This window comes from Puma concolor, chromosome B1 (genome assembly GCF_028749965.1).
Source record: "Puma concolor isolate L17-30 chromosome B1, mPumCon1.1.hap2, whole genome shotgun sequence".
Lineage (NCBI taxonomy): Eukaryota > Metazoa > Chordata > Mammalia > Carnivora > Felidae > Puma > Puma concolor.
In genome coordinates, this window is record NC_141670.1 from 52866781 (window position 1) to 52881556 (window position 14776).

At 36.5% G+C, this 14776-nt stretch overlaps 1 protein-coding gene across 2 annotated transcripts in view; it reads left to right on the plus strand.

Annotated features, from left to right (window-relative positions):
- The window catches only part of MTMR9 (myotubularin related protein 9), a 60020-nt gene extending 46068 nt beyond the window's left edge, over nucleotides 1-13952 (plus strand). Inside the window, exons 9-10 of one of the 2 annotated variants that reach the window (XM_025921732.2) lie at nucleotides 2049-2200; nucleotides 8129-13952. In XM_025921732.2, the coding sequence (XP_025777517.1) occupies nucleotides 2049-2200; nucleotides 8129-8292 (316 nt within the window). In that variant the 3' untranslated portion in view covers nucleotides 8293-13952. The remainder of the gene's footprint in view (nucleotides 1-2048; nucleotides 2201-8128) is intronic. The other variant, XM_086703819.1, reaches the window with a different exon arrangement.
- Nucleotides 13953-14776: the final 824 nt, after the last annotated feature.

The window sequence follows — 14776 nt, forward strand, 5'->3', positions numbered from 1 at the left end:
CCCTGGACTATACTCTGATGGGGCAAGGAAGAGAATTGGTGATTTACATAGATAAATTTGGGGAATGTGGCATAATGTAGTCCCCTCTCAGAGAGTCACAAAATAATTATTAAAAGCTTTAAGCCACTCTTCAATAAAGCAATGTACGTAACTTTAATTCAGCATTTATTTAGTTAGTTTTTAAAGTTTACCTATTAAAAAAAAATTTTTTTAACGTTTATTTATTTTTGAGACAGAGAGAGAGCAAGAACGGGGGAGGGTCACAGAGAGAGGGAGACACAGAATCTGAAACAGGCTCCAGGCTCTGAGCTGTCAGCACAGAGCCCGACGCGGGGCTCGAACCCACCGACCGCGAGATCGTGACCTGAGCCGAAGTCGGACGCTTAACCGACCAAGCCACCCAGGCGCCCCTAAAGTTTACCTATTTTAAGGGAGAGGAAAGAGAATCCCCAGCAGGCTCCACACTGCCGGTGCATAGCCCCACATGGGGTTCAGTCCATTGAACCGTGAGATCATGACCTGAGTTAGCCAGATCCAGTGGGATGCTTAACCACTTAAACGACTGAATCACCTGGGCGCCCCTTTAATTCAGCATTTAAATTAAGTTATACGTTTGACTATGGATTTCTTTTTGGAATTATACTTACTAACATCCTTCAGAACTAGCTTTTAATAAAGGGGTCACAAATGCATTTTATCTCACATTCTGATTGCCATTTGGTAGATTCTACCAGTAGGGCTGATTGAGAAGGATTCTAAAGCTGTATGGGGTGGGCTCAGGTGGAAAAAGTTCAGTGATTGGTTAGGGCTGGGGGGCAGGGCCAAACCACTTTCTGCAGGAGCAATTGGTGCAGTGGTTTCCTATTCTCGCCATGCCTGGTTCCGGGGGACATAGTACGGGACTTGCTATCCTAGCAGTTAAGTTCCAGCACATGGGTTCTGGGATTATGTGGATTGTTTTTATTGCTGGCATAAAAAGGATGCACATAATTAACTTGTGTGAACCTTGTAAATGACCAAGTAGTTTCAGAGACAAAACCAATCTTATAGTAAAACTTCAATAGGATCCTGTGAAAATTGAATGTACTATCTTTTCACTTAATGTAAGGTTTTGACCACAAATTATCTTCCAGTTGTTATTAAAATTTATTTTTCAAAAAATGTACCAGTTTATTTTCCATCCCTGTGAGTTTATTCTGTGATAAAAGAGTGTTACAGAACTTCAGGGTTATTATGAAGCTGTTCATTGTATATAAATGTAGATTAAATCTGTATTTGTATTTACACAAGACACATCTTTATTTTTAATCTTTGACAGTCCATGTATATTTTATGTACATGTAATTTATTTGTCCTAAAATCTCAGTGTCTAAAATTTTTAAGTTTTGAGATCTGACTCAACCTCCGTTTGTAGTATGTCTGTAATCTGTTCTTTGTATTCTAGACTTGTCAAAACAAAAAGGAGAGTTAGTTTTATATTTAGCTATTTTAAATTAAAACACAATGCCAGATGCAATAAAGGGCTTTTGGGTATAGTAATGTTCTGCTTAACACCATACCTGACATGACCAGATTCTGGTTTTATCCTTTTGGCTGGCTTTGAGAGCCTGTGGAATAGTTTTGTTGTTATTGAGAGTTGTAATGTTGGTTGAACTTTCTGACAAATATTTTTATTTTAAAGTTTATTTACTTATTTGAGAGACACAGAGACAGCACAAGTGGGGGAGGGGCACAGTGAGAGAGAGAGAGAGAGTGGGGGGGTGGGGGGTGAGAGAATCCCAAGCAGGCTCTGATGCCAACACAGAGCCCGGCACAGGACTCGAACCCACAAAACCTCGAGATCATGACTTGAGCCGAATCAGCCACTCAATGGACTGAGCCACCCAGGCATCCCACAAATATTTTTATTTTGCAACATTTTATTCCTCTGTTAAAAGTCCTGTGTTCTGCCTTCTAACACACGTAGAGAAGCACTTGTCCTATTAGGAGCATTTAATAGTGGTGGTTATAATTTAACTGCTTTAATGGCAGTTTTCTTCCTTAATCAGATGTAAGTTAAAGCTGCAGCAGAAAACGATGTCTCTGTGGTCCTGGGTCAATCGGCCCAGTGAACTGAGTAAATTCACCAATCCTCTCTTTGAAGCCAACAATCTCGTCATCTGGCCTTCAGTTGCTCCGCAGAGTCTTCAGCTATGGGAAGGTAAGCTGTGCATCCTTTGTAAATTTGTTTTCAGTAGCCAAGGATCCTCTGTGAACATGCTGTTGTTTGTATTTGAAGATGGTAGGTGGTGGACCTGACCCTCAAACCTGTGTGTTATTGCTGTTTTTTCTCAATGTGGGGAATGGTTCTCTCTTTCATATCCATGATCTGGTCACACTTTTTTTGTTCAGTCCCCATTTCAGACATTAACGGTGATAATTCAATGGGTACTGCTGTTTATGTTGGTTATTTTCCCCAGATAGAAAGATACATTTCTATTTTTAATTGTGATTACAAATTTACCAACTTAACCATGTTTAGGTATACAATTCAGTCTTGCCAAGTATATTTATACTGTTGTGAAACAGGTCTCCAGAACTTTTCATCTTGTAAATCTGAAACTCTCTACTCACTAAACAACTTCCCATTGTTCCACTCTGCAGCCCCTGGTTAACTACCATGCTGCTTTCTGTGTTGAGTTTGACCACTCCAGGTACCCCATATGAGTGGGATCATACAGTATTTGTTTCTGTGTGATTGACTTCCTTCCCTTCACATCATGTCCTCAGATTTATCCATGTTGTAGCATATGAGAGGACTTCCTTCTTTCTAAGGTTGAATAGTTTTCCATTGTATATGTAGACCACATTTTGCTTACCCGTTCATACTTTGATGGGCAGCTGGCTTGCTTTCATCTTTTGGCACATAGGTGCACAAATACCTCTTCAAGATCCTGCTTTTGATTCTTTTGGGTGTGTACCCAGAAGTGGAATTGCTGGATCATATGAGAATTCTATGTTTAATTTTTTAAGGAACCTCTGTACTGTTTTCCATAACAGCTGTACCGTTTTACATTCCACCAACAGTGCACAAGCGTTCCAGTGTCTCTACATCCTTGCCACCACTTCCTATATTTTTGGTTTTCTCCCCGCTTTGGTAGTGGCCAGTCTGATGGGTAATGAGGGAAAGTATGTTATTTTTTGTCTGAGAGAGTTGGTAGGTAGCTGGGACAGGAATAAATTTTTAAGCTCCAAGGAGATGGTTTCTATTTCCTTTATTAAGCAGCCATTAGGATAGGTTCTTCTGTTGAAGGGTTAATTAGCTAGTCATTCTAGTAAGGTTCTATAAAATACTAAAGCTGCTTCTTAAAAATATAACCAAAATCTATCTAGACTATATTAGCTATCCATTAAACAAAGACTATAAAATACCATTTCTTTTTAATCATCTTGAAGGTAGTAATGCATCTTTATTCATCTTTGTATTAAACAGCACAGAGCCTACACAGAGGAATGGTAGCTGTTTGGTAATTGAACTGAATTACCATACATGTCAGTTAACTATACCACGTTTTCATATGTTATGCCCACAGGGCAAATCCATGTGTGGGAAACTGCCTTTTGTGTGCAAAAAGGCCTCAGATCATTTTGCTCTCTCAGTTTGGGACTGAGTCTGCTTCTGTCACTTCTTTGAATGTCAGCCCTCAGGTCTTGTTCCTCTTGGCATATCTGTCATTAGCTGCTTCCTTCCTCCTCAATTTATGCTTCTAATCTTATCTGTTGAGGTGTCCCCAAGTTAGAATTGTGGGGAAAGTATCCTCAGATAGTCTGCAGATTCTCTGAGCCTGAGCTTTGGTGCTTTGGGAATTTTGGGCTGTTCAGAACTTCTCTTTGCTTACTTTCTTGGTTGTTGTAGATAGTCACAGGTGCAGGATAAAGTGATTTCTTTGTTAAAGATTTCTGGGACAATTTGCCTAGAAGCCACTGTCATGTTTAATAACTGAAGTGAGAGACTAGCTACTTGGGAGAAAAGCCACATTTTGGAATTGAATGGCCTGAAGGACAGTTTAACTTGTTTACTAGTTACAATGAGTAAACCTCATTGAGAGTTTAGAAATTAAGAGACTGGAGGAAATCTTTGTTGTTACATGAATAAATTCCTACCGCTCCATAAAGAACAGAGTTTCCATATGTGTTTAGTGCCTCAGCTTAGAACTGGAAGAAATTTTGTTAGGGAAAATCTTCCCACAGTAGGTATTTGGATTGTATAATGAGACTACTCTTTGACCTTAAAATGTCTCTCTCTTGTTTATATTTACATCATAGTTAACCATTAATTTAAGGTAATTCCTGGGTTGAAGAACAGGATTTTAAATACAGGTTCATATAACAGAAAAATCAACAAAGGAGATAGTTTTTAAGCTATGTTTCTATTTTCCCTTTCTGATAAAGAGTAGCATTTGGACATACAGGATTTAAGGCCCTGGCAGTTTGGTTTGTAAAAAGTGTTTTAAAGAAACATAAAACCTTTGTGAAGTTACCAGCTACTGACATGTTGCTGCCTGGAAAGTTTCTGTACCTCCTTATTTGACTATCTTTAAGCCATTATGTTGGGCTGATATAGTTAACGTAGATCTATACAGAGGAGAAAATGTCTCCTTTTAGTCTATAATAAAAGGATAATTATTAATGGGGGAAAGAAGACTTGCCTGTAGAATTGGAAGACCACCTCTTAAGAGACAGGCAGGGAGAGCATTATTTTTTCTATCCTTTTCTTTAATTGGAGTGTAGTTGACATATATTAATTTCAGGTATACAACACAGTGATTCAACATTATGTATGTTACAAAGTGATAACCACAATAAGTCTAGCTACAACCTGTCATCAAAGGCATTACACTATTATTAACTATGTTTCCTCTGCTATACGTTGCATCCCTGTCTTATTTATACCTAGAAGTTTGTGCCTTTTAATCCCCTTCCCCTGTTTTGTCCGTTGCCCCACCTCCCTCCCCTCTGGCAACCATCAGACCGTTCTCTGTATCTGGGAGTCTGTTTCTGTTTTATTTTGTTTGTTTTGTTTCTGTTTTTTAGATTCCACAAATAAATGAAATTCTATGGTATTTATCATTCTCTACTTGACTTATTTCACCTGGCATAATACCCTCCAAGTCCATCTATGTTGTTGCAAATAGCAAGATGTCATTCATTTTTATGGCTGGGTAATATTCCATTGTGTATGTATACCACATCTTCTCTATTCATTCATCTATCGATGGACACTTAGGTGGCTTCCATATCTTGGCTATTGTAAATAATGCTGCAGTGAACATAAGGGATGCATATATCTGTTCGATTTGTGTGTGCATTTTCTTTGGATAAATACCTAGAAGTGGAAATGCTAGGTCATATGGTAGTTCAATTTTTAATTTTTTGAGGAACCTCCATAATGTTTTCCATAGTGGCTATACAATTTTGCATTTTCACTTGCAGTGCATGAAGGTTCCTTTTTCTCCGCATCCTTGCCAACAGTTGTTATTTCTTGTCTTTTTGATAATAGCCATTCTGACAAGCGTGAGCTGATTTCTGATTGTGGTTTTGATTTGCATTTCACCCTGATAATTAGCGATGTTAAGCATTTTCTTGTGTGTCTCTTGGCCCATTTGTATGCCTTCTTTGGAGAAATATCTATTCAAGTTGTCTGCCAGTTTTTTAATTAGATTGTTTTGTTGTTTTTTTTTTTTTTTTTTTTTGAGTTATAGGATTCTGTTATTTCTTTTGGACGTTAACCCCTTATCATTTCTATCATTTGCAAATATCTTCTCCCATTCATTAGTTTGTGTTTTGTTGATGCTTCCCTTTACTGTGCAAAAGCTTTTTAGTCTGATGTAGTCCTATTGTTCATTTTTGCTTTGTTAGCCTTTGCCTGAGGAGACATATTCAAAAAGTTATTGCTAAAACTGACGTCAAAGAGCATACTGCCTATGCTTTCTTTCAGGAGTTTTATGGGTTCTGTTCTTACATTTAAATCTTTAGTTCATTTTGAGTTTATTTTTGTATATGATGTAAGAAAGTGGTCCAGTATCGTTTTGCACGTAGTTGTCCAGTTTTCCCAGCATCAGTCATTTATTGAAGAGACTGTCTTTTCCCCATTGTATATTCTTGCCTCCTTTGTTCAAGATTAATTGACCATCTAAGTGTGGGCTTATATCTAGACTTCTTTTTTTTTTTAATTTTTTTAATGTTTATTTATTTTTGAGAGAGTGAGAGAGAGACAGAGCACGAGTGGGGGGGAGGGGCAGAGAGACACAGAATCTGAAGCATGCTCCAAGCAGTCAGCACAGAGCCCGACGCGGGGCTCAAACTCACAGTGAGATCATGACCTGAGCCAAAGTCAGATGCCCAACCAACTGAGCCACCCAGGCACCCCTCTGGACTCTATTCTGATCTATATAGATCTGTGTATCTGTTTTTGTGTTGTTAGCCTACTGTTCTGATTACCGTAGCTTTGTGTAGTATAGGTTGGAATCAGGGAGGATGATACCTCCAGCTTTGTTCTTTTCTCAAGATTTCTTTGGCTATTTGGAGTCTTTTGTGGTTCCATATAAATTTTAGGATTGTTTCATGTCTGTGAAGAATGCCTTTTGATAGGGATTGTATTGAATTTGTAAATTGCTTTGGGTAGTATGGACATTTTGACAATGTTCTTCAATCCATGAACATGGTATGTCCTTCTATTTATTTGCGTTTTCTTCATTTTATTTCATGAATGTCTTACAGTTTTCAGAGTACAGGTCTTTTACCTCCTCAGTGCAAGATCTTCCTCCTATCCCTAGGTACTTTTTTTAATGGAACTATAAATGGAATTGTTTTCTTAATTTCGGATAGTTCATTCTTCGTATACAAAAATGCAGATTTATGTGTTAATTTTATATCCTTTAACTTTACTGAATTTATTAGTTTTAATAGTTTTTTTGGTGGAGTCTTTAGGGTTTTTTATATATAGTATCAGGTCATCTGCAAATAGTGGCAGTTTTATTACTTCTTTTCCTGTTTGGAAGCCTTTTCTTTTACTTGTCCGGTTTCTCTGGCTAGGATCTCCAATATTGTGTTGAAGTGGTAAGCCTCCTTGTCTGTGAGCTAGAGGAAAAGCTTTCAACGTTTCCCTGTTGTATATGGTGTTAGCTGTTGGTTTGTCATTTATGGCCTCTATATCCACTTTGTTGTGAGTTATCATAAATGGATGTCGAATTTAATAAAATGCTTTGTCTGCATCTGTTGGGATGATCATTATTTTTATCCTATTTGTTAATGTGCCGTATTATGTTGATTGATTTCTGGATATTGAACCATCCTGGCATCGCTGGAATAAATCCCACTTGATTGTGGCATAAGATGCTTTTAATGTATTGTTGAATTCAGTTTGCTAAAATTTCATTCAGGATTTTTGCATCTATGTTCATCAGGGTTATTGACCTATAATTTTCTTTTTTTGTGTTGTGTTTGGTTTTGGTATCAAGGGTAATGCTGGCCTCATAGAATGAGTTTGGAAGCATTCCTTTCTTTCAAGTTTTTGGAATGGTTTGAGAAAAATAAGTATTAACACTTCTTTAAATGTTTGGTAGAATTTACCTCTGAAGCCATCTGATCCTGAACTTTTGTTTGTTGGGAAGTTTAGGTTTTTAAATAACAGTGTGTGTAGTTTTGCTGTTACCGAAACCGTCATTTTCCCAGTGAAAGCGATTTTATACATGTATGAGGTCCTACAGGTCTGAGTAAAGTTCTATAATTGAATAAAAAATTTATATTGTGAAACTGTAAAGTTTATGGCATTGTAAATTATCAGCTTATTTTCCTGAATATGTCAGAAAATGGTATTGTAAAATCATAATTTTATGGGGGGGTTGAAGAATGAATGATTATGTACATAGAAATAGTGATGTTTTAAATAGTGTATTTAGTTATACTCTTTCAGTACGCCAATATTCCTGCTTATTTCAGAGTATAGTAAAATAGATGTGAACTGTAAAAAAAAAAAAAAAGAAGAAGAAGAAAAGAGAAAAGAATGTATAATGCATGGAATAATGTCAGTGTTAATTCACCATGTGTATCTTTTTCCCTTCTGTCTTCCTTTCCTGGAATTCAATAGGTATTTTCCTACGTTGGAACAGATCCTCCAAGTATCTGGATGAAGCGTATGAAGAAATGGTTAACATCATTGAATATAACAAGGAATTACAAGCAAAAGTAAATATCCTTAGGAGGCAGTTGGCAGAACTGGAAACTGAGGACGAGATGCAGGAGAGTCCGTGAAAGATCTCCCTATGACCTACGTAAGGACCTTCCTGGACCTGTATCCACCTCTCTTTCCTTTGGCCCTTCAGTTCACTTTTACACAGTAGCCTTAAACTTAAGGCTTTAGATGTGAGAACCCTCTAAATGTAGTGGATTTCTCAATACTTTATGAGTGAAATATACTGTAATTACTCATGTTTCATGTGGCCTGTTAGGCCTCTTTACTTTGGGAGCAGAAAGGAGGTGCTAGTCATTTTATTTTATGTGAAACAGGTGACCTATTTAATGCCATTTGCGTTATATGCCATTTATTCTTCTGTGTCTACTTTCCAAACACTGCTCTAGACCGGTCAAGAATATGATTAATCTCTTTAGGAAATATTTGGTAGTTTTAAAAAAGATTAGACTTTTAAACACTCCAAATATAGAAATATTTTTCAAAACTGAAATGGTTGAAAAACCAAGAATTTTGTGATTAACATGCCATTTCCAGTACCTTTGCCCTTCTCTTTAAAATAGCTTTGGATTAACAAAGCTGAATTCATTCTCATTCTGGTTTGTCAAGAAAGGAAAATCTGAATATTTATTCAAGGTAAATTATTTTTGCAAGGGTTATAGGTTTAATCCTCCGATATTTACGTTAAGAAGTAAATTTTAACAGTAGACCGTAAAAGTATGTGCAATATAGAAACAAAGTAGGAATTTGTTACTGATATGGTATTGTTACTGTTGAATTGATTTTTCAGGTTTTTGAGAATACATAATAAAGTGCATATCAAATGCTGGATATCGTATTAAACCATCATTTAGGGTAGATGTTAATTTGTTATAATTAAGCTACAAATACAGTTTCCTTAAACCAGAGATGCACTGCCCTTGTCTGAAATTCTTATTGCACTGGTTTATGTATCTGTGTTTGTTAAGTTTTATTGTGTCTTATTTTTAAGTATTCTGAGAGTTTACTAATACTAAGCTTAAAACTTTCATGTTGGCTTGAGCCTTTTGAACATTTATCTGGATTCTGCTGATTTGTCTATTATATGTTAGGCAAATCTACTTGAAGTGGAGGTGAAAGTTTATGAACATGACAAAGCTATGTTTTAAACTTCAGAAACAGATTGAAATGTTTCAATGTTATGACCGTATGCTATGCTAGTTCATGCCTGCTACTCTTAAAGTCTGTGGTTCAGTTCTTTCTATATACGTTTGTTTTGTGACACTGTTCATTTTAACAAATACTATGAATTCTAGTTTTCCATTAAAAGGATAGTTGAAGAATAATGTTTAATACTATTTCCACCCCATCTGTATATAACCATTTCAGTGTAAAGCACACCAAAACTGAACCCTGCTTTAGAGCTGTGTATTAAGCTAAAAATATAATTTTAAAAAATCACCTCTAGCATCATCTATGGCCACATTCAGAAGCCTTAGAAAGTAGCAAAATACTTTCTATCTCCAGTTGCCCAAGCTTCATCTTTTTTTTCTGTTTTCTCAGACTTGTAGCAAAAGGCTTGGAAAACCATGCGTATCAGAACTCTCTTTTGGTATATTTGCCTGCCTTCTCCTCCAAGCCCATATTTATTCTCTTATTTTCTTGGCTATAGTTATGAGTCTCCAGGCATGAAAGCTCTCACAAAAAGGCTAAGGCAAGGAGCAAAGGAAATCATGCTCTCAGTATCTCTGTATTGTACAAAATGTTTATATTAATACTTTAAAAGAGGAAATATCCTGGCTTTTTTATCACCCCTCAGAATTGCTCTCTGCATTTGTTCATGCAGCTGACCTTTTTGTTTTCTCCTATTTTTGTCTCAAGAGTAGATATGAAGGAGCGTTTTTCTTCTCAGCTAACAAATCCGTAAGGGAAAACATTTAGAGAGTTTTCTTTTTTAAGTGATTCTTTAGAAGTGACTGCCACTGATGATATTGATTGGCCATAGGGCTTCTGTGGGTGGAAGTTTTTATTAGGCTTGATCATGGAGAAATTGTATGCCATCGATTTATACCTGTCTTCCTGATGAACGTTTTATTTGTGAGCCAGAGTCCAATAATAGAATAGTGTTTCAATTTCTTTTTTTTTTTTTTTTTTTTTTTCCTTATTGAGACAACAATCTTAAGCTGTTTGGACAAGTTTGCATTTTAGTACTAATTTATAATTAAGGGTTGTAACCTTCAGTTCGTTTATAGGTCATAAAAACAAACTTTGGTATCCATTTTCAAAGGGGACATCTAATAATGCAAATATTAGGATTTTCCCAAACTCAAGAACCATGTCAAAAGTACATTATCAATATAATTTAAAGAGGGGTTTTAGTAATACTATGAAGTTACTCATCCCTTGCATGAGAAGAATATATACAGTGGATATACTCATGAGAAAATACTTACTAAACATTAAGTTTGGAGAATCATCTTTGATAAACGTGGCTTTAAAAACTTTAATGAAGGGGCTCCTGGGTGGCTCACTAGGTAAGTGTCCTACTTTGGCTCAGGTCATGATCTTGTGGTTCACGAGTTCAAGCCCTGCATCAGGCTTTGTGCTGACAGCTCAGAGCCTGGAGCCTGCTGCAGATTCTGTCTCCCTCTCTCTCTGCCACTCCCCTGCTCGTGCGCGCGCACGTGCGTGCGTGCTCTCTCTCTCTCTCTCAAAAATAACATAAAAAAAAAAAAACCTTTAATAAAGAGAGTGGTGGCAGAATTAGCAAACAAATTGCCCCACAGGAGCCAATAATAATCAAGTGAGATACAATCAAGTCTATGTATATTAAGCATACTATAAATGAATGCATAGTAAAGCCTGGCTTACATTTTTGGGATGCAAATGAAGGTCGTACAAAGAATATTCTAAAAATACAAAAGATTGCTAAAGTCCTCTGTCAGCAATACAAGGATCCTTAGATTTTAAATTAACAATTTTTGTAGAAATCAGAAGAACATAGTGGGTTGTTAAGACTTTGAAACTTTTTGGGTGGTAAGACTTTTCAGTAATTAATTGATCAGAATTTTTCATTCTGTTTTTATTAAATGGGAACAAAAGCAGAAATTATAAAATTTAGCAGGATTAAAACTCTTATAAATGGATGTTACTTCTAAGAAAAATTAGGCTTTGAAGCAAGAGTTCAAAGTGATTTTGGGGAAAACTTTGGAAGACAACAGATTAGGATCATTTCAGATCTCATATGGGTAATTTAAAAGCTTTTCTTTGAACTCTGAATCCTGATTTAAAGAGGTGATATGTCATTGCTTTTCATTTTAAAGGATGAAATTTAGTCTTTGATTCACTCATTATTTATGTTACATTAAAAAATCAGTGTCATGGAAAAGATCTGACCAGTAGTTATCTCTTAAAGTGAAAAATAGAAGGAACATTTTGCTGCATTTAATAAAATCTGCTTAAAGATGTAACTCTTGGGACGCCTGGGTGGCTCAGTCCATTAAGTGTCCGACTTTGGCTCAGGTCATGATCTCACGGTTCATGAGTTCATGAGTTTGAGCCCTGCGTCGGGCTCTGTGCTGACAGCTCGGAGCCTGGAACCTGCTTCAGATTCTGTGTCTCCCTCTCTCTCCACCCCTCCCCTGCTCATGCTTTCTTTCTCAAAAAAAAAAAAAAAAAAGAAAGAAAGAAAGAAAGAGAAAAAGAGAAAAAGAACAAAAGAAAGATGTAACTCTTGTAGTTAATCTGGTTTGGGGATTAGCTATTTTATTATTATTATTATTTGTTTAATGTTTATTTAGTTTTGAGAGAGAGTGAGAGAGAGAGACTGAGTGCGAGCAGGGGAGGGGCAGAGAGAGAGAGGGAGACACTGAAACAGTCTCCAGGCTCTGAGCTGTCAGCACAGAGCCTGACCCGGGGCTCTAATTCGAGATTGGCAAGATCATGACCTGAGCTGAAGTTGGATGCTTAACCAACTGAGCCACCCAGGTGCCCCCAGGATTAGCTATTTTAATTGTCAGGTTTTTAAAAAAAAATTATAATGTTTATTTAGTTTTGAGAGAGAGAGAGACAGACAGAGCATGAGTGGAGAGGGGTAGAGAGAGAGGGGTACATAGAATCAGAAGCAGGCTCCAGGCTATGAGCTGTCAGCACAGAGCCTGATGCAGGTTTTGAACTCATGAGCATTGAGATCATGACCTGAGCTGAAGTTGGATGCTCAGGTGACTGAGCCACCCAGGCGCCCCTTATTGTCAGTCTTAACCAGGTCATCCATCAGGTTACTTATTACCAGACCCCAACCTGAGGCAAAATTTTGGTATTTAGCCATATCCAGATTTAATGAGTGAAAACTAAGAGGGTGTTATGAGCACCCTTATCAGAAGTTATTTCCTGAACAAAAAAAATTGGCAAATTTTAGAAGAGTAGATCCCCTGTTCTGGCAGCATTGAAATTTACCAGAGGATGAAGTCATTCAGTACATCTGGTACAGGTTTATGCTATACCTCAAGATAACATAGATAATTTATTCTTTGACATGGGTTAGATCTTTTCCCCTCTCTGGAGCTGATATGCTAACTTATTACCAGATAGTATTTTTATGTAATTCACCATCTTAAAAAACATTTAAAGACTGATTTCTCCATTAATATTTATTCTCAGATGACACGAAATGCTAATTTTCTTACAGTATCGGTTTTCTGATTTTTTTTTTCTTGAATAAAACTACCGTTACTCAGTCTTTATGATCTAGTGTCCACCACATCTTCTTCTTTGAAACCAATGGCTGGGAAGAGACCCTATGAAACTGTAGGATGAGGTTTTAGAAAGTTTGAACTTAACTAAATTCCCCTTTAAGAAAGTACCATTTTTGAACTACACTGTAGAACTATAGTTTGTATAGTGAAAGATAGTGGGGCTTACTGTAGACACTACATTGTCGTGAAAAATAATTCCTGGAGCTTACGGACTTCTAGAACCATTTTGTCTAGCCATCTATGAGTATACAGATGAACTGTGTTGGTAATTTGTAATAAAAGCAAGTTGTGCCACACTGCCTGTGTCTTTCTGCCCAAGACATTTGTCATTTGTTTCACTTTTAAAGTGCACATATCTTTGGAGACGTGGATTATTCTACACGAATACACCCTGAGTTCTGTTGCTTCAAATCCTTATAGATCTGTCACCATCTACACTAAAAATGTTGTACTTGCACAATTTAATTACATAAAAAAAAGAATATGTATTTCTTCAATAGCCAGGTATTTGGATTGTATTCTTGATATATTTGAATGTGACTCTTGGATTTAAGTGCACTATGATTCATGTCTTACACAATAAAATTGCACTGTATGGCAAATATGTCTATAATGTATGCTTTGCTAAAACCTCTGAGTGCTGTAATGTACAGGTTTCTATTATGTGAACCATGTCTATATATAGTCTTAGGGAAAAAATATAAACTTTTTAAAGTCTCTGTAACATTTTAATATTGTTTGTAATGTTCCCTATGTAGTAAGTTCACTTATGTCCTAAAACTGGAATCATCCATCGTGAGTTGGCCGCTTTGTCAAGCTTGGTTTACTTAATCATGAAACAGTCTTGTTGAACATGGTACCGTTATCTTAGTATGTAAGATTTGTGCGGTGTGCTCTCTGCCTCAGAGGACTGTTGCACAGATGCTAGTTTAAATGTCTATAGACAATGGTAATAAAATTTGAATATATTCAAATGCTGGTAAATTAAACCTATAGGCTGACTTTAATTTTTTTCCAAATATTCGTGAAGGTTTTGGCAGTGTCTCAATTAAAACTGCTATGTCTAGACCTTATATTTTGAAAAAATTCAGATCCACAAAAACAGTTGCAAAACAGTACAATGATCTCCCATATATTGTTCACCTAAATTGAATAATTAACAATTTTCACATTTAACTTGGCACTCCTAATTATGTGAGTGTGTATGTTATTACTATTATTTTGCTGAAATATTTGAGGGTAAGCTGTAGACATCATGACCTTTCTACATAAATATTTCAGAGGTGTCTCTCAAGATTTAGGTGTATGTCTTATTCTATTTACCTAGTTTGTATTGATATGAATAAATCAGTAAAGAAAAAGAGAAATCTCTCTGTTAGAATAGATTGCCAACTAGGAGATATAGGAAGAATGACAAAATTAGAAAGTCACTATCTTGCAGGCATCGCAGTAATAATTGATCTAGGTGGTCATCATCTGTGGGTGCTAAAATTGGCAGGTGAGTTTGTGAGGAAAAGCATATAGTCCCAAAGTGTCTTTCCATAAAACACTTACTAGTTAGAAAGGAGGAAAATAGTATGTGGAGAACCTGAAATCCTTGTGAACTCTTTGCTGGGAATGTCAAATGGTACAGCCACTATGGAAAACAGTATTAGCAGTTCCTCAAAAAACTAAAAACAGAATTACCATATACAGCTACCCCACTTCTGGGTATATATCCAAAAGAATCTAAAATAAGAGATATGTGGACACCTATATTCATCGTAGTGATATTCACAATAGCCAAGTAACCCAAATACCTATATCTATCCGT